Genomic DNA, 25,592 nt, shown 5'->3' with positions numbered 1-25,592 from the left:
TATGTTTAGTTTTGCAGTATGCTATCTGCTCAGTGCTGCCGCCTAGTGGAGTGAACGGGTAACGGAACTAGCAAACAGTGTAGCTCTTGAGATAGTACTCCACCCTTAAACCATGCATCCTGAGATGACGGAGGAAATATAATGTGTTTTCCACACAGGCTGGATATGTTCAAATTTTACTAAGCATGATTATGCCATGAGGACTTTTTTGCTTGTTTGTATTAAACCAGGTTGGCAAATAAATAGTTTTGTGTGCAGTTAGGCAATGGGACGATTTCACAAGTAATCCTGTCCTAATGTAGTTTAGCAAAATAATCTGGTGAAGTGTACAATATGTTTGCTTTTTCTTTTACAGGGTGCTAGATTAATGGGGACAGTAATGCCATTATTCCAATGGTGGAACACATTGCATTTTGATGTTAACGGATGAAGAGAAGGACAGACAGATAGGAAGAATCTGACCTCTGAAACTCAAATGAATTGTATTTTACTACTAGTATACCTATAGTATCTTTCTTTTTATCTATATATGTCTTGAGTAAAATAATCTGTTCTGGGTTAATAACAGCCTGACACACTGAACATAAATTAACCTTTAATAACATGCTTGTAGATCCTAGTGGATCCTTAAACTAATGTGTAACCTGTGATCACTGTAGTCTTAAATATACCCTTATATACCGTAACTGTCAGCACTGATTGTGACAAGTGCAGCTTCTTAGAGTGTGTTTTTATAACATCCTGTGAATGTCATATCATAGTGTGACCTTATCTTAAAGTAAAGATAAAGACATGAAATCAGTCTGGTAGCAGAGTAACTCATTGAGGACATTTTAAAGTAACAATAATTGTAATTGTACTTAATTTGATGATACAGTTAGTGAATTTTATTTTGAATGTTAATTTTATGACAGACATACTGTCTGATAAAATGAAAGGCTTTTGCTAAATATGTCAATAATCCAGCAGGATTATTCTTACATTCCATGTTGCATGTTTTTGGAATAATTTACATTTAAAGAACTTAACTTTAGTCTGATTTTGAAAGCTTTATGAAAACAAATCCATACGTCATGACAGGAGATATTTTGGTGTTTGACTGAATGTAATGTTACTGAAAGGTGATAAACAGCCTCAGTGACTAAGCTTTCCACTTCATAGACAGGTTAAATGATTCCCCAGTGATCTTTAATCTGGGTTTAGCCCTAAATTTATTGTGTGCAGTGCCTTTTGTTTCTATTGACACCAATGCAATGACCATAATGGGTTGGCCAGGTTATTACAGTATGTATTCTGTTTAAACAGCAGCCCGCTGTATTTATTTATCAGTTTTAATTCTTATTACTGAAAGCTCTGTCTGGTATACACTGCAGTGCAAAAGTCTTAGACATGTTGCATTTTTCTACTCTGATGCATTATGAGCATCAACATTTTTTACTATTATAACAACCTTGACTTGCATAAAGAAGGAAAAACATTGAGTGAAATAGCTTGCATCACTCAATTTTCAAGGTGTGGTATCCGAAGCATAATCAACAAGTACAGAGAAACACCATCTGCAATTGACAAACCCAGGAGTGGAATACCCAAAAAGCTGTCTACAAGGATGAGCAATACTTGAAGATAATATCCTTAAGGAATAGAAAGAAGACACATGTTGAATTGACAACAGAACTGGCAGAAGGCACAGGTGTTGTTGTCCATCCAGCAACAGTCCAAAGTACCTTTGACCATTGTTCCATAGTCCAATTGCTGTGTTCTTGTGCATATTTTAGCCTTTTAGTCTTGTTCTCTTTTCTTAACAGAGATATTATTACTGCAACACATCCTTTAAGTCCTGATTTCAAGAGTGACCTTCGTACAGTTGATTTAATGGACAGCGTTGTCAATTCAACGCTTGTCTTCTTTCTATTCCTTAAGGATATTGCTCATCCTTGTTAGACAGCTTTTTGGGTATTCCACTCCTGGGTTTGTCAATTACAGATGATGTTTCTCTGTACTTGTTGACTATGCTTCAGATACCACACCTTGAAAATCAAGTGATGCAAGCTATTTCACTCAATGTGTTTCCTTCTTTATGCAAGTCAAGGTTGTTATAATAGTAGAAACACTAGTGGAGGCTTTGAGTAAATTGTTGATACTCATAATGCATCAGAGTAGAAAAATGCAACATGTCTAAGACTTGCACAGCAGTATATACATTTAGTTGAAGAAGCTGCACAAAGTTGAAAAAATAAATCACATGTATTCATACCATCTACAAAATGTAGGGTCCCAAGCCAAAATATAGCAACCATTGACTGAAGGCTGAGGTTATGGAGAGGGTTAAGGGTTACTAGGCCATTCTAAATGATCCTCTATTAAGCCCAAGCTGATCGGGTCATGTTTTTGCTTGGACTCCAAACATATATTATTTTAATGTTTGCTATTGCCATGCAAAAGGAAAACAATTATCATATGGATTCTGAAGTTAGCTTGGGATTGTTGTATGGCCAGCGTCATTGCTTACATTTTAAATCAAGGTTTAAATGAGCTAAGCAACTTTAGTTTCCTATTCTGGACTACAATGATGTGATATGACTGCTAGTAAGAGTCGCTGGAGAAGATTGATACAATGTTTAACAGGATTTGTAGATTTGTTCTTCAGAGCACTCCTTTAGAACATCACTGTACCTGGTATTCCAGGCTAAACTTGTTGTCACCTGATAATAGAAGGACCTTTCACTGGAATCAGATTCTTTTTAAAGGGGTGTTTAACAAACTGCCTATTTATTTGAGTAATCTATTCCAGGAGTTTACCTGTGATTACAGCTTACGAAATGTGTGTGGTACCAAATATTTTCAAATACCGTTGGCAAAAGTGCTACTGGAAGGAAATCTTTTGCTTTTGCTGCAGTTTCAGATGGGAATGCATTGCCGATGGGACTTCGATCAGAGACTTCCCATCTTCAATTTGAAAATGTGTTGTTCCACTATCTGAAGAAGCCCTGTGTGTGTGTGTATGATGTGTAGAGTTTGAAATGTGTATTCTGTGTGTTTTATGTGATTGTAATTTGCTGCTGTTGGACACCGTTGTAAACGAGCTAATTATAGCTCATATGGCCTTTTTCCAATACAAATTTTAAATGAAATCTCACTGTATTTATTAAGTGCTAAATACCTGAGTAGTAAAACACTTTTTAAAAGCCATCCAATCTATTAGTGTAGCCATACTGATTAACGTCACACTCATAGATGAAGAACTTCTCAAGCAGTACTGTACCACATGAACATTACATGTGTCCCAAAACTTAAACAGGTATTTTAACATTCTAGCTAACTTGTCTGAACAACTTCATGTCACCCCAAATTAAATAATTATATGCCTGTTAAAGCTTGCTAAGCTGTAATTACTGTACATACATTTCCTGTATTGCATATTTTTGGTTATTTGGTATTTTAACCACTTTTCTTAAAGACATAGGCTGACCAGATGTCCCGGATCAGCCCCTTTTCACAACAAATGTCCAGGTGTCCCAACATGTTCCCCCAAGATTTAAAAAAATCCTGGTTTGCAATGAAGCCAGATAGCACTCCTTGCGTTAAATACGTAAACAATATCCAATCGTATTAAAATACAGGTAGAGAATAATATTTTTCATATATGTTACTATACTAAATTAAAACAATGCAAAATGCTAGACATTAATGGTAAACTCACAATAAATCTGGTTATACCATCTAGTTAAACATGGCCACGAATTGGAAAGGGACGGTGCAGTTGTTGTGCAGCAGTCAGAGGTTTTTTCTTTTCTTTTTTTTTTAATTTAATGTGAAAACAATAACAGTTATAAAAGGACTATATTCAGATAAGAGGTATTCTTTAAAAAATGGTATAGTCTTACAACTATTAGTAATTTGTGTGCCCCATTTCTGAGCTTTGGAAATCTGGTCATGGTATAAAACACAAGATGACTTAATATACCAGCTTCCCCTACTCTTGAGTATCTATTCAGGAGATGCCCTTATCAAGGCTTGTGGGGGCATAGTTCAATTGGGCTTCCTTCACCTGTTGCAGTTTTGTCAGGTGTGATCAGTTTTGTGCTGATAGAGCGTATAGCTCCATGTTCACCGGGACAGTGTTCCGGTTTTTAAAACTTAGATTCAATGCAGTTTTACCTGTCCAGTGCGTTCCCTAGTCTCTTTAACAGAAACACAACTGCCCAGAATGCTTTGTGATTTGAGTTCAAAGGCCATGAACATGCAACCATATGGCCACCCTAAACTTTTGTGTTCCACAATATGTTCAGAACAACATTTTAAGTTTCTCGTTTTTTTTTAAGCCACTGTATGCATCCATATGTCTGTAAGATTTAAAAATTAAACAAAATAGTTTTCGTTATAGCTATTTGTTTTGGCAATTTTGGTCAACTGGTTTACTGTTGACATTTTTTACACTGAGCGTTTGATGTGAAAATACTGAGACAAGTTTTACAAGCTGAAACTGCCCCAACTCCCCCTCAACTGAGAGTGGCCAAACGATAGCGTCACCAAATTTATTACCATATGACTCTGCAAATAGGCGCATTGTTCATCTCGCCTTCCTAGCAAGAATGTGCTAAATTTTAGAAGAGTGGACAACAAAGAAAAAAATAGAGCTATTAGAAATCCTAAACCCTTACACACACACACACACACACACACACACACACACACACACACACACACACACACACACACACACACACACACATATATATATATATATATATATATATATATATATATAAAAACACGTACAAAACAGAAAAAAAACCCAAAAAACACATAGGGCCGATTGCAATGTACTAGTGACTTAGTCCGCATCAAGTGGACTAAAAAGCGGTCTATCAAACACTGTAGATCTGTAGTAAGTTAGTCCTGATTGCAGCGTACCAAACAGCAAGTAGTTTAGATTGTCTGAACAAGTTAGCCGGACAATGAGGACTAACCCATAATAAGCCTCTACAAGTGTGGATGGAAATTCACAAGTTAAGGCGTAAAGACAAACTCAGACATCTTGTACATCGTCATTACCAACATCTGATTAAAAACATTGAGATTATTATTTGTTTATTTAGCAGACGCCTTTATCCAAGGTGATTTACAGAGACTAGGGTGTGTGAGCTAAGCATCAGCTGCAGAGTCACTTACAACTACGTCTCATCTGAAAGACGGAGCACAAGGAGATTAAGTGACTTGCTCAGGGTCACACAATGAGTCAGTGGCTGAGGTGGGATTTGATCCGAGGACCTCCTGGTTACAAGCCCTTTTCTTTAACCACTGGACCACACAGCCTCCTATTGAAGTCACTGGCAAAAAAGTCAGACATATGAAAAAAAAAACAATAATAATAAAATATAGTAATACATAATGCTAAAATCGTTTTTATTGGGCTACATTAGGCGTGATTCTGGCAAACACATTTAAAATACATATTCATAATCTATATCGATAGGCCTAATTGTACTTGTCTAGCGGACCATACTTGCATTTTAACTCGTCGGTACCCTATTGCTGCATTGACACTGAACGTTAAATTCTACATGTGTTGTTTATATAATACTAAATGAGAAAAAAAGGAAAAATGTGCCACATATTTAAATTATAGGCTATATTCTCAGTCAACTTGCAAAAGGTAGAATTGCTTAATATTGTGGATCAACGATACAAGGTAATGATATAACGTACATAGTGCAATTGTCAATTTTACAAAATCATTTAAAATATTGTATATAGTTCTGTATTGTGTTACATGTTACTGGTGCCTTTCACTTGAGACTGGGTTATGCAGTTCTAAACTTTAACTTTCATGTTAATATTTTTCAGACATCATTTCAGGGAAATTTGAGCTGTCTATTTAAAAAGGTGCTGTAAAAACGTTGGACAAGCAAGCGTACTAAATTAGTCTTACACTTCATAGTACTAAATTAGTCCTCCTGAAGAGGATCATCTCACGTCTGATTTGGTATGCTGCAATCAGGCTCTTGTTTAGTCTGATTCAGCGGATGATCCACCTGTGGTGATTATGTCTGCTACACTGCAATCGGGATTAACACGTGTACTAATTTTTGTCCAAGCACGTGGACTAAACCTGCTTAATCCACTAGTTAGACGCATCAAGTTGACTAATTTTGGTACGCTGCAATGGACAAATTAAAAAAAAAAAAACACATAAAAAACAACAAAAAACAAATTCAAATTAAACAGCCTTTAGTACAATTAAAGATTTTGAAGTAAATTGCGCCTATGGTTCGGTTTTACGGTAGGACATCTATGGGTGGAACTCTGGAGGCTTCTGGATTTGATTGCTGTTAAATTCTCTACGTCACTAGAAGGCGTGGAGACTCGGAGGTTTGATTGACAGGAATCGCGGGGAAGAGAAACTGCGGGTCCACGGCAGCTGTTGGGGGTTTGAATTTCTAACCGGGACTTATACAACTACTAGAAGGCATTCGGTATGTAAATAACGGGATATGTAATATTTCTATTCGATTTAGTTCAATGAACATCTTTTCTGTCAAAAGGTGCACTTTTTGTATTAAGTTTAATTAAAGTACCCTCTATTGTTTCTATTCGTAGTAAAACTAGCTCTGTGTCCTGGTCTGCAGCAACCAATAATATTTCATGCTTATTAAGCCAAGGCAATGGCCTTGCAAATGTTAAGCGTTCATAAGGGGCATATTTTAATGGTAGAATACATTACTGATTATAGAAGTCATTCATTGTGACTGTTTTAACAGAATGGCAAATATAAAACAAATGGCCTCCTGTTTATTTAAAAAAAAAAAAAAGTCCAGGATATGGTGTAGTTAATCGCGTAGATTAGGAGAATGTGTTATAATGTGTAATGTGCCCGTATTAATATCTCAGAATGTGACTGATTTGACCTCGTGCTGTGTGATAGAGAGAAACTTCTTGTCAGTTTTACTAATGAACCTGTACTGTAAATGATCACGAAGATTGCCGTGGGCGAGGGATCAACAGTTTGCACAACAGCATTGTTTTCGGGCACGCTGTGTCACAGATCCTTGGGGTTTCTTTAAGAAACGAACTGGGAAGACACGATGTGTGGAACTGCGTCTGCGACTCGAAGTGAACTGACACGTTAACCTGTAAGGATTGCTAATACTGTTAATGTAAAATAAATACATTTGTATATTCTCTGGGTGTATTGTAAGGGCGGTGTTGTGTTTTCGCATGGATTTTATTTTTATTTAAACGTGGTGTCTGATTTCGTTGTGACCGGCGCGGTGGAAACGTGGCTGGAGAACAGACGAAATGTGTGCACATGTTTCTTCTGAACCTCGCTTGCATGTGCTGTATTTTGCTGTAAAGCGAGATAAACGCAAAGTCGATTATGTTTGTCAGGGAAGTGCTTCTACTTCTAGCATTTCCGTCACTGCTGTCACAACACCCATGGGCTGGTTTACTGTACCTAGATCGTCTCCTTACTGTACTACATTACATTCAGTGACAGTGGAGGCAGATTTTGGTTTGCCAAGTACAGGAGCACAGTTTGTGGAAATAATATTATGGATTGAGATGACAGCAATCATACAGTGTTTAATATAATTGTTTTGTAATTTAAAACAAAAAAAAAGCCATTGAAATTTTGGGGGAAAAAAAAGTTTTGTATTTTAGGGAATATTTTTGTTTTAACAAAACCTATTTTTACTGTGTGCAACTGTTTTAAAACAAAAATATTCCCTAAAATACAAAACCTTCGGTATATGTAATTTTTTTGTCCATCTCTGTGTTGCCTATAGTCCTCAGATTGCACAATAGCAAGGGATGTAAATAAAAATGCAGCGATTCAATGGGAGAACATAGAGCTGTCGTAGTACTGTAAAACTAATCGATTTTCTTGTGCTTTATCTGAAACAAACTGTATGTTGCGTTGCAAGTAAATATAACGTAACGTCAATCATCTACTAGGAACCGGACGAGCTTACACGGGTCGAATGGCCTCCTCTTGTTCGTAAATGTGCTTATTTTCTTACAAAGACACAGTTATAGTTTAAATACAAAATCCCATTCCAAATTCTGTTATGCTTTGATAACAGGACACGGTACTGTAAACTTTACAAAGAGTCCCATTCACAGCTTGGCACAGACTGCTGCTGAACGACCGATTACACTGAAGTGAGATCCCGAGCAGAAACAGCAAGTCACTGACTTTTTTCAAATTAAAATCCAAGACTTTAATAAATACATAAATAAATAAATAAAATAAACCAAATCACTGGTCACACAACAGCTACCTTACAAGATGCATCAATTATACTTGGACTGGACCACTGTAAAACAACAAAAGATAATAGTAATAAATAACAAAAAACAACATATTACTTGGTTTCTTACAATACACTACTACTACAGAATATGTGTTTGTAAAACTGGGATGAGTTGTAGAATAAGTTTAAATCCCCAGTGTCCAACGTGTTCATAACCCTGGAAGTAAATGCAATTGCAATACCTGCTTTCTCAGTCTTGAGTGTATAAAAGCATGTCACTAAAAACGAACTATCTGCTTTAAGCATCCTAAAAGATCCATGTGAAACAATGACAGTCTGCTCTTTTGGTTTGGTGCACATGTATTTCAGTCTACAAAATTCTAATCCTTGGCATAGTCTTTTTTTAAATGTTTACCCTACACAATTCTTCTATGTTTTAAAGCTTTTTGTTTTTTAAACATCTCAGTTTTGGATTTAATAGTACTGTACAGAGAGTAGGCCTACATATCTGGTTGTGTAGAAGTGTTATCGATTATGCAATGTGAAGTAAAAGGCGCTGTTTCATATTCCCTATTATGCAGTACCTGTCTTAATTGTGCATGCCACACTTACATTTTTGCACGCAATAAGTTATTCCACATGCTGTAAATCAGTCATTTTAGTATACTGAACACCTCATTTGCTTGGGTCATTTAATACAGTTTTTTCATAAAATGATTCTTTGTCACTGTCGCCATGGTCACCACTTTTACATCGTACTGATGGTTCTATGAAACTACAATACACAATCTTCTGGTGCTATTGGGGAAAGCTCACTAGATGAGCTCATACTGTATTTTCTCAGTGTTAACAGGCACTTAGTGTTTCTAAGACTGACATGTTTGAGAGACATGGCTTAGTAAGTATTTTACAGAATGGCTTAATGATGGTTTTTCAAAATGATGATTAGTAAAAAGTTGCAAAACACACCTGTGGCTTAAAAATCTCTACCAAAGAACCACTGGAATTAAATGTGGTCTCCACTAGCAACAGTAATTATCTTTTGGACTAATTCAATTACAATTATTTAATTAAAATGTACTGCAGAGCTCATGTTTGAGAATTTTTAATAACAGCTGTGATAGTCTGTTAGTTTTACTAATCACAAAATTGGTTAATTATTTGTTTCTACAGCATTCACAGATGATCTTTGCTTTTCGTCTTAATTTGATTGGCCTGTTTTTAATTAAAACATTTCTAGTTCGCATTTCAGTTGTTTACCCATTCCAGCTTCTGTGGTATTTGGGAATATTTGCTTTATGGCTGCCAACCAGGACACAGTATATTTAACTAAAGTGCATCTCATTGCTAGCTGTGTTGGTACTCTGGCCTTCCCTAGCTGCTGAGTGTGGTCTTGAGGCGATACAGATGTAAGCCTTGTATTATACAGTAAACCCTCGCTATAATGAACCTGTTGGGGTCCAAGCCTTTTGTTCATTATTTCGAGGGGTTTGTTAGAGCAAAAGGACAATCAAAATGAACGGTAAACTTGTTGGAGTAAGTTAATGAGATGAGATTGTGAATAAAAGCAGAATTACATGTACCTGTTCGTCTCATGTATGCAGTATTCTGCCTTTGCTTTATCCTATTCATTAAAGAATTAAAATGCAGTACAAAAAGCAAAAATCCCAAATCGAAGCTAAACTTTTACTCAACCTATATTCATGACTGTTATTCCTTTTTTCAAACGATCAATATATATTCCAGCTTTGTTGCAGCATAAAATGATTTTCGTTTCGGAGGAAGTTACACAGCGCTCGCTTATTAAGACAAAAGAGTTGACTTCACTGCGGAGGTGGCTTCCCGTGCGTACAGACCGGGATGTTGACAGCGTGTACTTATATTATCTCTCGTTTTTTTTGTTTGGGGTCCAGGTGCCAGGTTCGGTATAGCTGAAGGTTAGTTATAATGAAGTGCGTTATAGCGAGGGTGTACTGTCTCTTTTTTTTATACTTCTATATTGGCAACCCTTTTGTTTCATGGTTACTGGCTAAACTTTTCTGCTTTTGAAGTCTGCTTTATTCCTTATCTTCCATGCATCTTTCTTTCAGTGCGGATCTGTCTGTGGGCCTCTGTTGCGTTGGTGGAGTCCTGGTCTTCTTGACCTACTGTGCCTTGATAAGAGTTGTTTGCTGTATGCAGAATTTTAGTGTATGTATTCTGAGAATTCGGGCTAATACATTTCAAACTGTATTTCCTCTCGTTACTTCTATTGCAGCACACCACACCACTCAATTAGGCCCTGTGTGTATTCAACAACTTAAGAGTATATTGTTAGACCTGTAAATCTGCTGTATACCACATGGCTAAATGCTGCATTGTGGCATTTATTTCGTTATGTTTCTATATTATGAAGATCACGTTTTTCTTTCTGTCCTAGGCTCTTGTTGCCCATCTTGTGCTTCAGTCTGTCAAACCTGTTGTGGAGTTTTTCCACAACCAATACTGCAAAGTGGCCAGCTGGATATTTGATCTCCCTGTGTATTAAATTAACAGAATTCATGAAACCGCAATCACAGATATGTTTTAACCTTGATTTGGTTTTAATTGATTGGGGCGTCCAGAGGAAGCGTGTAATGACTTGACCATTGCTGGTAACTGCAGGGCTTAAAGTATGTAGAGATATCAAATGATTCCAGTAAACCAGAACAGCCATCTGTTCGTAGATCTGTTTGTTCTTGTTTTACTATGGAAGGTGCAATTTGTTAAACGTACAGATTTAATTGTAATGGTATTTATCTCACTCTGTTCCAAAGCTACACTTCCGGTTGAAGGAACACAGCTGACTTGGTTCTAGGAGTTGAGAGTTCTTGAAAGAAAAACAATTCTGAACGTTTCATTTTTTTCCAGGGAAAAAAACAAAATAGTCTAAATGTTCTCTCCTGTATTCTTCTAGAATTTGCTTACCTTCGAGTACCAATCGCTGCTTTTTCTATGCGTGACATGTTTTCAGTATCAACTTCTTTCATGATGTAACCATGAAGTGTAGAGTGGAAGTATCTGCAAGGATCAATAAATCAATACATTTTCTTCGCTAATAGAACAGTTGTTGTTTGCCGCCTTGCATGTTATGTAAGTATGAATGAATAATCAGGTCTGTGCAAAAACATAGAGAATGGAATGTCATTACAGTGTCAGTAACGCGCCATCACATTTCTCTCGGACCAGAATGTGTTATAACGGGTCATACGTATAAAATGGTCATTCTTTTCTTTCTACATGTCCCATAGACTAATATGTCATGCATTTTCTAATTCAATTGTACTCCAAACATAAAAGCTAATTTGCCTAGAATCACATTTAGATTATGATGTGTGTATTCTCGTACAGTACCTGATTGAAACATGGTCCTTGACTGGAGGAGACACACGTTGGAGACTTGGGATTTACACTGTTCCAACAGTGTACTATACAAAAGCCCCATACAGTATCTACTGTACCCCCATCCTTTCACAATGCTGCCACAGTCTATCATTACTGTCTATGCTTACACCTGCCCATAGGACTAGCTGGACCTTACTTTTAGTATCCTCATCTCCTGTGTTTTGGTTTAGGCATGCAAAGCACAGTACCTTATTATTCTCGTTAAAGACATATGTTCCAATAACGTTGTAAACAGTGTTTTAATAATGTGTGGGTTGGTGTCATGTCTACAGCCAAACCCTCTATATTGAATGAAGTGGGACATGGAGTACAGTAATTGTATTAAACCTTTGTACGTCAACAGAACATGAACATGTCCAGCTCTACTGAACTGCTGAGTAAGCAAACCCTGTAAAATCCATACAAACAGTGGGTGGCAAATGGGAGGTTATTAGTGGAGGAGGCTGAGGCTGTACAGTATGTGGCATGGTGGATGATCCGCTTGCAATTATTTGATGCAAAAACACTTCTTGGTCTTTGTTAATGAACAGCATTTGTACGTTCATCCCTTTTAATCCTAGGTCTCTTGCTGAGATCTGCTCTCTGCCTCTTAGCAACAGCTCAGGGGGCAGGGCAGGAGCAGGGTCAGCCATAGGCTGTCACACCACCAATGACTGCCAGTGCCTGCCTCTCATCTGCTGCTGGTTAAGAAGGATTTGCTGCAATATTCTAACCATAGCCAACCTTCTGATAAACTGGAAAGCAATTATGGGGCAAGAAATGTATTTTCAGTTAGAATTCAGGTTTCCTGTAAATGTATATGTTCAGATATGGGGACTAGTGAAACACTCTGGAAATCTGTAAGGTTTGTTGTAGTAGTTTCTAGAATTGTTTCTGCCGTGTACATTTTTATTATGCTCTCTTTTATTTCAAGTTTCAGACTGTAAAAATGTGCGTTGCATGGTGTGCCATGCTTTCTTCCAGTGCAGTGTGGCTGGTACTATCGACACAAGGGATTAGGGTTTGCAATTGGGGTTGGTTGGCAGCAGATTAAAAGAGGGAAGCACACTGTAACATTTTAGCAAACAGATTAAACACCAGCAAACAGCTGGATGATGTACAGTAGTTATGATGTAGTCTGAGTATTTATCTGCGCTATAATTTCTGTTTTAATATTTATTGTATTTATACAGTAGGTACTGAAAATAATTACACTACAGTAAAAGTAACCTCAAGCTACCCTGTTCAGCAACCTTGTTTAACATTAAGGTATACAATCGGAGATATATACATACACACACACTGCAGGGGTACTGCATGTATGTATGTATGTATGTATGTCATTATGTCACACATTTAAATCATCTCAATAAATTTAAGTACAAATTAAGAACAGTGTTTGCACCAGGACTTACAGACTGAGGGTCAATGTGGCCCCCACTCTAAATTTTAGGGGGACATTTTCTTCGGTGAGGGGGTCAATATGTTTGATAATTCAGAACCAACCACCATTTCTTATTTTTGTTTGTTTTTAAATATGCCAGCAGAGTTTACTAACCTTTTGTTTCTGAAGAACAAAAAATAAAACTGTAAAGCTGTAGATAAAACCAAGGTGTCTCTACAATACTCACTGTCACTGTTAGGGAAAATATTGGGAAATCTGTCACAGTGACGCTGGTGTATCACAGAGTAGAGGATATTCATTGTACCAAATCACATTAGAACAGGGGTTTTCAATCTTTAAGCTGCATACCCCTTTCCAAAAAATGTAGTCCACCGCGTACCCCCATCGGAGATAGAGTCATAATAAAATGAAAACAGAAAAAAGGTTTGTACAATAACATGATACAACAAAACACACAAGCCTTGGAGTGTGTGATGGATAAAATTATAAAAGTTACAGTATTATAATAGAATATATATATTAAATTTACTTTTGGATAAAAATAGTCCCTCAAACAGGTTTCTAGTTGTTGGAAACATCAACATAATTTTATTGTAACAACTAATTAATTAAAATCAACAAAGCCTCCGTGCTAAACTCAGTCACTCAGTCGATATATATATATATATATATATATAGACTTGCAGGCATGAATGCACACAGGAAATAAAATGAGTTAAAGACTAGGCTTTTAGTTTAAAATATGTACATACATTTTTTGTATACCTAAGACAGACTGCAGTAACCGCCCAACTGTTTATATGACATTTAAATAACAGAGTTTATTTTATAACGTACATATTTAATATGTAAATTAGCCATGTGTTCACGGAACGCTCTGTTACAGCACAGCAGTCTGGTGTTAGAGATTAAACGTTGATTACATGATAAAAGTTTGCAATAGATTGGGAAGTGGTACTAAGTAAAATGCGTTGTCTGCCATTTCAGAATTTTTTTTTGCTATATTTTAATACTGCACATAATGATATGGTTTTGAAAATGCTACTTACCAAAACCGTGAATGCTCGTGAACTGTATTACAATTAATATATATTTTTTTCTTTTTTATCATGCCGTTATAGGCCTACTGGCGAAATGACCAAGAGACAGTTGGTGCTTAACACATACTGAATTATTTTAGTATTTTTTGTCATAGAAAAGACACATTTCACATATTTTATAACGTTACCGTAGTCTACTTTTTTAAATTTTATTTTAATCGATGCGGTTTTTGTTTCACAAATCTACTGCACTTCGTCTATAAACTGTATTGCATTACGCACAAGTTCAAATTTCTCCCATTCACTTGCAAATAGATAAGTTAACAGGGGATGAATTCCACAGTATTTTTACGCACAAATATAATAGCCTGCATTTCAAAAGTCACTGCCGAAGCTGATTTACTTATTCTTCCAGAAGTAATGGTGGGGTTTAACAGGGATACTATTTGCGCCGGGCCGTGTTGTTAACAAGCCTGATGTCATCCAAGCTTTACTGTGAAACTGCCTGTAACCAGGGCGGGTGTGAGCGCATTCTACTGAACTGGAGAATAAAAGCACGGGAGTTTAATTATGAAAACGCAAGTGTAAACAAACAAGTAAAAAGATTAGCCTGTCGTCAGACATGTCATGCTAATACAACATACATTAATTTACTGGGTATTGGTATTGCATCTCGTCTGGGAAGGGGGACATACGGGCGCGTTAAGAGAAATTCAGCGGGACATTTTTTTTTATTTCAGGGGGGCATTGGCGCAATAGCGCTGCCTAGCGCGAACACTGAAGAGCATCAGAATCTGGAGACATGCAGTGCAGTAAGGAAGGATCCATCTGTCTTTGTCTAACACGCACATGCGTCAGTCTTGCAGTTAAAAATAAAAATAGAGCCTCTTCCAATTGAGATTCAGTTTAGTTAGGACATTCCTTGTAAGTTAATTTGAAGATATATTGGGGCAGCAGTGTGGAGTAGCGGTCAGGGCTCTGGACTCTTGACCAGAGGGTCGTGGGTTCAATCCCCGGTGGGGGGGACACTGCTGCTGTACCCTTGAGCAAGGTACTTTACCTAGATTGCTCTAGTAAAAACCCAACTGTATAAATAGGTAATTGTATGTAAAAATAATGTGATATCTTGTAACAATTGTAAGTCGCCCTGGATAAGGGTGTCTGCCAAGAAATAAATAATAATGGAGGAGCGTGTCCTATCCTCCTTTCCATCCATCCACATGTCACATTTAAATGTTGATGTACTGTACATAAATACGGTACAGGCTAGGTCGTGGTAATCTATTTGTTTCATCTATAGTGCCTGTAGTAAGTATTCACCCCCCTTGGACGTTTTCACAGTTTGTTGTTACAACCTGAAATCTTGATGCATTTAAATGGGATTTTTTTTTTTCCTTTGATTTACACAACCTACTCAACACTTTCAATGTGTGAAAAAAAGGGGTGGGTAAAAAAACAAATCAATTAAAAATAAAAACCTGAAAAGTCTTCATTAGATAAGTATTCACCCCCTTTGCTATGATACTCCTAAGTAAGCTCAGGTGCAACCAATTGCCTTCAGAATTCACACAGTAAGTTAAATGGAGTCCATCTGTGTGCAATAAAAGTGGTTCACATGATTTCAGATTAAATACACCTGTCTCTGTAAGGTCCCACAGTTGGGAAGTGCATTCAAAGCAAAGATACTACCATGAAGACCAAGGAGCTTTCAAAACAACTCCGGGATAAAGTTGTGGAAAGGCACAGATCAGGGGAGGGATATAAAAAGATTTCGTTTTTACCAAGTTATTAAGGATTAGCAACGTAATTTGAACATAAATAACATTTTGACATTAAAAATCTATTGAATATTATTTTTTTATTTCAGTCCCTGAGATACTGTAGTTTTCAGGAAAAATCTTTCTTAAAGCAGTCCACTAGTAACAATGAACTGTAGGTCAGTCAACAAATAAAGGTGTTTTGAAAAAAACAGCTTATTGCTGACATTAAAATATAGTTCGTGGCCTGATCTGGGAGCATTGTTGTTGATGTTTAAGTTGATTGACAGGCCAGCTTGCAAGGAATGACTATGAATGAGTTACTATACAGTGTAATTCTAGTAGTGACCACAGTATGTGCATGTTTAGTGTAGTTAAAAGTATATACCGTGTGTAGAAAATCGAGTTTGGAAGGAAGCTGTTTCTTTTTACCCTCCTATCTTGATTGAGTTAACAAACGGCATGCATTGATCTCACCTCGTTCTATTTGAACCTGCATTTCAATCTGGCTCTAATCGCCGAATTCAGCATATTCATTTCCACTGCGTTAGTTTCTAGTAGTACGTCGCTAATTTAAACATCTTTTATAAAGTTAAGGCTTGACAACTATTAAGGTTTAAAGGGAGGGAGAGAGAGAGAGAGAGATGGAAAATCAAAAACGAAAACCAGAAGCCCTAAATAAGTCCAAACGGGATCTGCTGGGTCTATAGGAGGCTAAGATTGTATGATAAGTGTGGTGCAAAGTCAAGGCAGTTATATTGTGTTCTCCAGGTAGAGGGAGGGCAGGCAGACCGGGCAGTACAAGATGATACAATTCTAGTACTGTACTATAGTACTATGGATGTTTAACTTGCATTACTGAACAGTACCCAGTTTTAAAAACAGCAAAGTTTTTAAACAGGCTAGCAGATTTGTATTTTTTAGTGAAAGTGGAAATATATGATAAGAATTTGAATTCTGCAGTGTCGACATTTCTCACCCAGTACAGTGCGGTACACCCAGAGGTTACTTTCACTGCATGCACTGTAATGAGCATGAATGGGGAATCTGATTGCTCATGGCTGTAGAACGCACACCAGAATGACATGGATTCTAGTAGAATCCATGTGTTTTGCCCATCCAAATAACATTGATTTGAGCTGAAATCGAATCCTGCAAAGTGAACATTAGCCTGCAGTATAAATGCAGTAAAACTAGTGGGTGGATTGTAATCAATACAAATCTAGGCTAATTAGACTTGGATCACCCTCTATATAAACACAGCAACAGTTACTGATATAATGGGCAACTGTGCTGTTGAGGTCTTTAAAAAATGTTGTTCTAAATGTTAATTTCCAGAGATATACTGTATTGTAGTTTCAAGCAATTCCCGAACAAAGCCCATTAGTTCATTTCTAGTGTCCTGTCGAACAGTGAATCATTCTTTTGTGAGAAAGCTAATCGCATCACCTTATAAAAAGAGACAGTGGGACATTGGGAGTAATTTAAGAATGTGATGAATGTGATTTGGGGTTTTATCAGCTGTCTGCTTTTAATGCTGTTTTCTGAAGCCACCCATGTCATCTGCATATGAAGCAGGACAGCATGGTCACATTCTACCTCCCCTCCTCCGAGTGTCAAGGCATAAAACACATACGGACCTCTGGTCTTCCCCAAAAAAGTGATTTGGCTCGGTGGTGGCATTGGAAGACGCCCACTGACCTTAAGATCTCCGGAGTTGTTGTGGGAAGCAGCTGCACATAATTCGATATTAAAATCGGGGGAGAGAAAACAAGGGGTTAAGTAATTGGGCACTCTGAATTTAAAAAAAAAAAAAACAGCTTTGGGCAAGATTTTGTATTTATTTTGTTTTCATTTTGTTTTTTTAACTGGTGTGTTAACTTTATTATCCAACAGGTGCTACTCTAATTCTTTGCCATAACAAATGAAAACTGCTTATCACGGGACTTTGCAAAAGGCTGCAGTGTTGAAGTGAAGAGATACTGTAGGACTCTTCTACTGGTGAGCATTTTAATTGTTAACACAAGCTATCTTTACATTTAATCATCATTTCCTTTATTTACGTTCTCATTACCAGTTTATTGATAACATTTGCTTTTCCAAACTAACTTTCAAGCTTCACACAGATGAAAAAGAATTAAAATTCTTAAAAAATAAACAATCAGTGATGTTAAACGCAATTTTGGAGTAACAATTAGCTTGACCTATAGCAGATATGCATGTTGTGGTAAGCAAATCAATTTATTTGTAATAATAATAATGTTATTATAATAAAAAATAATGTAGTGTTTTAGGCAGTGATTTCTGCATTGTGTGTTTCACAGATAGTGAAGGTTAGGTGGTACAGTATTAACAAGATGCAATGCGTGATGCTGCAGCTGTCCTTGAATAAAAATATGTTTTTCATAAGCTCGTGTCTAGTTTATATAGATTACATTCCAAACTACTGTAATCTGTTAGGAATAAATATTTTAGTAACACCCCTGTAGTATGCTAAACCTGCGAATGCTAATGTTGTTGTGGGTGTTTGTTTTTTTTTTTTTTTTTTTCTCCTGACGCTACCAAGGCGTAATTACCCCTCACATTCAATCGTTCTGCACAAGCTTTTACTGAACTGCAATGATATTAAAACAATCATGTCAGGGGGCAGAGGAATGGAGCGAAATGTATGTGGGCGGTACAATCATCGATATTTATTCGAACAATTATATGTTGTGTGCCTAATGAATCGATTGCTATTTTACATCTTAACTGACAGCCCTAATATGTGTGTGTGTGTAATATATATAATGGGGATTAGAAACTTTTCAGGGATGTAAACTTACTAGTCCTATGTGAAGTGCCTAAGTTGGAATCAACAGTTGGGGTCCCTAAAAATATTAGGCTTCAGTTTTTTTTTTCTAAAGAATAAACAGTTATAAATTTATTGTATTCTTTTTTTTTTAACAAAGGTACCTTAGTAAATGCTCCTACAGATCGATCGATCAATCAATCCCATGTTTACACCTGATAACCTGAGCGATTACTGTGTGCTGAGAAACGGACACTGTGACAGCACCAGACGGGATGACAGAGGAAATGTTCACTCAGCCGTGTCACCTTGTCGACCACAAAGCTCCGCCTGAAACTGACACCGATGACACTTGTTATTGTTCATTTACTGTGTTGCTATTTACAAAACTGCTGGCTGGTTTGTGGAGTTGGGGGTTACAGCCTGTGAGTGACTTAAATAACTATGAATTACTACCTACAATAATTAATGTACTCACACAGTCTTTGCTAAAGTCCCAATTTAAAGACGGTACGTTTCACTGTAGCCCTCGGGATGAAATGGTTATCTAGGTGGCTACATTTTTTTTTTTTCTAATTTGCAGTGGGAGAAAACCGCTTGAGCAAGTACAGTAGGATCTGTCAGAACTGATGGACGCTGAATGTACTAGGTTGGATACTAATGAGAGCATAAATACATCATGCATTACCATACAGATCACATATTCATTCTGATTACCATAGTGTGGCACAGTAAAATCAGTGTGCCCACAATTTTGCGCTATAATGAATACAATTGCAATAGTAACCCGTTATAAATCTCCACATTTTTGTAAAATGACTTTACACTTACTTAAAATATGCAACATGTTTCAGTAAAGTGAAACGCCCAATAAACTTTGCATCCCGCGCAGAGGGAGAACACAAATGTAAACCTCATATTAAGTGGGGTTGGCATTGCAGGGGAGATGAAGGGAAGTTTCAGTCCCGTTCAGAGTGACTGTTTTGTAAGCATATGAATGCTTATTCACCACTGCTACACCCTGTTAGAAAATGTACATTTGGCCAGGCCAACATCTGGAACTCTTACCAGCTTCAGTGCAGGAGCTGCTTCTTTAGCTCGTCTGTTCGTCCCAGTTTGGAAACCAGAAGGTCCCGAGATCTCCTGTGCAAAATTTCGATTTTTATAATAAACCAGTCCTGGAGAGATTAGGGATACTGCAGCAGCATTGATAGGGACAGCAATTTGTACAACATCTACTCGAGTAATGGATATAGTCAGGTCTGTTCCATTTTAACACACCATTTTCATGGCATAAGCAAAGAAATCGTAAGCGTTCCTCGGATTAAGATTTGGGTTGGATCTTGTAATTGAAATAGGAGTCTGGTTGTGTCCTTTGAGGCAGGCAGGCAGCAATACCAAAGAATGTACAAGAATCATAGAGCAAGAGAGCAGAAATACATGTTACCCTGCTTTATAGCAGCAGGGCAGCAGTGTGGAGTAGTGTATAGGGCTCTGGACTCTTGACCAGAGAGTTGTGGGTTCAATCCCCAGTGGGGGACACTGCTGTTGTACCCTTGAGCAAGGTACTTTACCTAGATTGCTCCAGTAAAAACCCAATTGTATAAATGGGTAGTTGTATGTAAAAAAAAAAAAAAAAAAAAAGTGATATGTGAAATAATGTATAATGTGATATCTTGTAACAATTGTAAGTTGCCTTGGATAAGGGCGTCTGCTAAGAAATAAATAATAACATACCATTTCCACAAGGGCTCCCTGAACAGGGTTGCTATAAATGGATGTCATGTTCAGTGCAAATTAATCCATACTAACAGATTTCATAATCCCTCATTTGTGGAATCAGATTTACAGCCCTCCATCATTCATGGATTAAACAGAAGCACTTCAGATCACACCCTCTTACATGCCAGATGTACAAATATGACTATTCTAACTGGCAGTGTTGTGCTCAAGAAAAACTGTACCACTGTGTACTGTACTGACTCAGAATACAACTGAGCCGATCTTGAAGTTCAAAAAGCATTCAGCAATTGTAACATTTGTTCTGCAGAGCCTGAAATGAACCGATTAGATTCAGGAAGAATCGGTCATTTTAATGTTGCAAGTATTAAAATTTCAATTTGTTAAACTGGTTTATGAGTAACTTCACTTTTTTTTTCCTTGATAAGTCATAAACCTGAATGAAGAGGGTTTTTTGCCTTTTTAAAGGTTACATTGAATCATCTACATTCTCTTAAACTAGTGTTTAATTTCTATTGTGATGTCCGATTTCATGTGTTCTGGAATAATGCAAAGCAAATAATGATATAAGCGGACAAAATAGAGGGTCATATCGTCATCACAATCATCAGCCTTTTTCAATCCACTGCTGGATGAAGGCCTCCCAAAGATTCTAACACAAAAACTTGTCTGCTGCATCCCTCATCCATGTTGCTCCGGCGAGTTTCCTAATTTCATCTTGACGTCTTCTTGGTCGCTTTATATCTTTTGGGATCCAGTCTAGTATCTTCTTGGTCCAGTGATGGTTTGGTCTGTTCTTCTTGGTACATGTCTGGCCCACTGCCATTTCAGTTTTTTCGCTCTTATAATAACATTGCATACTTTTGTTTGCGCTCTTATCCCTTCCTTCCTTTTCCTGTCTCTTCTTGTTATTCCCAGCATGCATCTTTCCATACTCTGTTGAGTCGTTTGTAATTTTTGAGTCATTTTTGCATTGAGGGTCCAGGTTTCGCATCCGTAAGTTAGCACTGGCAGCACACATTGGTCAAAGACTTTCCTTGTGATGCATAAGGCAGGGTTCGTACGCTAGTCTGGAAGTCTGGAAAAACTATGGAAAAATGCCAAACTGATATCCAGGGCTTGAAAATACTTGAAAAACCATGTCTCAATTATGAAAGTCTTGAAAATGTCTGGAATTTTACTAGTGTCACGGGAGAATTAAAATAATTCTGCGTTTATTTTTTATTATTAATAATAATAGATCTCAAAAGCGGGTCAGCAGCGCAAGCACAAGCTACTGTACTCTGCTCACCAAGATTCACATTTTGTTATCTTGTTGTTACCTTTATTAAATAGTTAACGTTATTTCTCAACCCAGGAAAAAGAAAATCGAATACGATAGTTCTTATCACTGAAAAAAAAAATACGCTTTCTGTAGCCCCTATGGTGTGTATAAACTTAGCATGTTAACATTGCTTTTTTCATTTCTTTAATGTGATTAATAAAATGTACCTGTCATTTTATTTAATTTTATTCAAACTGCTGCTGATGTTGGCTCGTACAGCTCTATGCAGCCGACGCGGCAAAGCAACATTGATGTGTTTTTTTTTTTTTAAATAAGGAACCAAGATTAAATTAACATTTGCAATTGAAACTAAACAAACTTTTATGCACTTTTTTTTTTTGGGGGGGGGGGGTGTACTGTGTTCAACTAATAGGATACAGCCAGAATACTGGATGCAGCACACCTAGGTACTGTACTTGTAATTCTACTTTTATTCACAATCTCATTGCTATTGTTATTATTAGTGGTAGTAATGACAAATACTGTAATAATAAAGAAAATCAAAGAATAAAAGCAGTACTAATATTATTAATAATTTAGCTAATGCCTTTATCCAAGGTGACTCCTTAACTTACTCCAGCAGCTTATATTGTTTGTTTTGGATTGTCCTTTTACTATAGTGAACAAAGGGCTTTGGACCCAAACAGGGTTGTTATAGCGAGGGTGTACTGTATTTAGTATTTGACTTGTTTGTTTTAATATACAACACTTGCACATTTTAATATATAATGCGTGCACATTTGTTATTTCATTTTTGTTATTTTTCACCTCCCATAGTGTTCAACATTTAACAGATGGTGTAAAGAAGTTTGGATCAGAATCCAATGTCATCCCTTACAAAAAAGTAGTATACTGCAAGTATACTTGTGCCAAAATGTTCTGGTTTTAGTATACTATTGGTACCATTATACTATCCTATTTTGGCACAAGTATACTTGCAGTATACAACTTTTTATATTCTCTTTGTAAGTAATGCAACGTAGTCTCAAATATTGCACATTTCTTAGATTGTATCTTACTTCTCTTTTGCATACCTGCATTGTCTTTTGCCAGATGCACCTCCAGATTCTGGCAAATACTTTTAGAAAACCTGTGGGCCACGACCTAAGCCGCTAAAACGAATGAATTTTAAAAGGAATCTCAGGGTTGAACTGTTCTGTCTGTTGATTCGCTTCTCTCTGCTTCACAACAGCAAACACTCCCCGTCACTGGTCTTTAGCCCCAGTTAGTCCCGCCTCGTCTAATTGTAATTCCTCTCCAGGTAAGCTGCTATTGGGAGAACTAAACTATATACAGAGTAAAATGCCTTAAAGAAAAAGAAAACTGACGGGGAACTGTGACATGATTCCAAATTAAGGTGTTCCCTTTGCTTGAGTGAGCATCTCAGCATTAAAACTTAGCAGAGTGCCAGATCAGATTATATTGCAGTCTAGTGGCCAACTACTACTACTCCTGGACTCTGAATCTGGAGTAGAAACAAATATTTGAAAGATCTGATACTGTAGCTTGGCACCCTCGTATGCACAGTACAGTGAGTATTTTCAGCTTGGTTGTAATGCTTTAGGCAGTAAACTGGTGACTATCTGGTTTGAGAAAAACTATTGGAAAGAAAGAGCAGTAACATTCCATGACAACGGAGTGTAGTCAATCAATCAATCAATCAATCAATCATTATTTTATATAGTGCCTTTCATAGTGGACCACCATCACCATAACTGTGAGCCTGTGTTGAGATCATTAGCCCTGCCCAGAGATGTGTGGGAAGTTTCTTTATTAAGTAATTGCTTTTACAGGACATTGTCTTTAGAATATGAGTAAGCCACATTTGGATACAATAATGAATAGTTGAAGCACCTGGTTTTAGTTTTTCAGCAGGTTAGTGATTTTAGTCCTGTTGTAAATATCTGTATATTACTAGCCAGAACTGCTGTAAACCTTTGTATATCCATTACTTTTTAGCTATGAATGTAGTACAGTGCAATTTACAGCCATTAAAGTTGACTAAAATGAATTGCACAAAACGAATAAGAGGTTTACTGTAGCAATTCATCCCAAACTACCAGCTAGTGTTTGGCTGCTGCTCATGCAGTCACATAAATAAACCCAATTCCAAAATGTAGTTCCCTCTATGATCTGTGAAAGGTATTTTATGCCTAATCCCTGAAGAGTAAGAGTTCCTGAGGAAATATCAAACACATGCACTGTACCTGGGTTTGTAACTAGGTTAACGTCACCCGTTTGGTTTGTTGATCTAGGCATAGCATTTATTTGCCATGCTTCATTCCTTTTAGTAGGGTGGATATTTTGGTAAATTCTCTGTAGAGGTTCAAGGGCATCCTACCAATTTTAAGATGGCTTTTGTAATATCTTTCAGTAAATAAAATTAAAAGAGCTTGCTTTTATTTTTTTTAAATGTGTATTCAGTGATGGAATATCCTGTAGCTGTCAACCCAGTCTGAAGATAATCAAACCAAACTGCAATAGGTTGGTAAATCATTTTGACCAAATGCCTGTAATATTTAGACGGTGCATTATTTTTTTTTTCTCCTTTTGTTCTGCACAGATGAGACAGCAGTATACTCGTATAGCAGACAGCAACAGCTCTTATATAAGATTATTGCTTTTGCAGCAAAGGGGCTTGTTGAAAACCCTTGAAAAACGAGGGATTGTGGGATTATAGCTTCCAGTTGGTATTAAAAGGCTGTGCTCACCAATCTGATTGTGAGTCAGTTGTCTTGTTTTGGTGCTGCAAATAGGAGCGAGAGGCCGATTGGAGCTTTCACAGAAAATCTGGCACACAACGAGCTGCCTGGCCTCTGTCTGGTTAATCAAACCACAGCAGTCGTACCAGCAATTCATTACATTGATCTGTGGACAAAGAGCTGTCGGAGATTGTGCTACCCTGTAAGTCCATCCTGTTTCTAGCTATGGTTTTGTTAGCTGAAGATGGATATGCAAATGATTTAACCAATTCATCTCCCGAGGAAGAGTATTCTTCATTAAGTGAAGGAGCAGATACTCCTGTAGGTGAGTTTGGTATATGCTGAAGTTCAAGGAAGAAAAAAGTTTACTGGAATTATTTTGAATTTACCTTTTGCGGTAGCACTCAAACCCCCCCTTGCTTCTAATAATATACTTTTAGAACATTGAATCCTTATTGAATTTATTGAATCCTAAAGTGTATATTCACACATTCGGCTCTATTATAAAAAATTGAAATTTCAGTGGTAAAGATCTCATGTATTGTACTTGGATTAAAAAGATGCTTACATTTGTATTGATTGTAACTAGTTTGGGAGCTCTTATGTACTATACAGCATTTCTAAAATAAAAATTATATATATATATATATATATATATATATATATATATATATATATATATATATAATATATATATATATATATATATATATATATATATTATATATATATATATATATATATATATATATATATATAATATATATATATATATATATATATATATATATAATTTCTGTGCTCAGATAATTTACCCAAAGTTGCAGTATATTTGTCTATTTGTATATGTGTAACAAGCTATTATTTTGCAGACAATTACGAAGCTGTATTCTCAGAATACCTTTTTACTGGAACTACCTATTTTAGTTACATTTTGTTAAATGTGGTACTTGCTGACTTTTACCTTTCCTTATTTTAGTTTCTTGATTGTAATCTACTGATCGGAATATGTAACAGAATCTTGGTTATCTTGGACTTAGTGCTGCATGGTCCACATAGACAGTATTCACTCTTTTGTACTTGAGTAGATTTTACAACAAAGTGACAGCATTCACGGCCCTCGGAAGGAACAAACGTTTTCAGCACCGAGGATGCGTAAAAAATACATTCCTATTT

General features: G+C 36.7%; 1 protein-coding gene across 6 annotated transcripts in view; it reads left to right on the top strand.

The window, feature by feature from the left end:
* Positions 1-6,208: 6,208 nt before the first annotated feature.
* The window catches only part of LOC117435331 (protein PALS2-like), a 37,936-nt gene continuing 18,552 nt past the window's right edge, over positions 6,209-25,592 (top strand). The window contains exons 1-3 of one of the 6 annotated variants that reach the window (XM_059011463.1): positions 6,209-6,476; positions 14,843-14,914; positions 17,756-17,860. Coding sequence is in view for 1 of the 6 variants with exons in the window: in XM_059011437.1 (XP_058867420.1) it covers positions 24,642-24,741 (100 nt within the window). In the remaining 5 variants the exon portion in view is untranslated. Of the gene's footprint in view, positions 6,477-14,842; positions 14,915-17,755; positions 17,861-24,586; positions 24,742-25,592 lie in introns of those variants that run through there. The other 5 variants (XM_059011456.1, XM_034058406.3, XM_034058402.3 and 2 more) reach the window with 5 other exon arrangements.

The sequence above is a fragment of the Acipenser ruthenus genome, chromosome 3 (assembly GCF_902713425.1).
Source record: "Acipenser ruthenus chromosome 3, fAciRut3.2 maternal haplotype, whole genome shotgun sequence".
NCBI classification, from domain to species: domain Eukaryota; kingdom Metazoa; phylum Chordata; class Actinopteri; order Acipenseriformes; family Acipenseridae; genus Acipenser; species Acipenser ruthenus.
The sequence above is the reverse complement of the archived record's forward strand: the minus strand, read 5'-3'. Positions and strand labels throughout refer to the sequence as shown.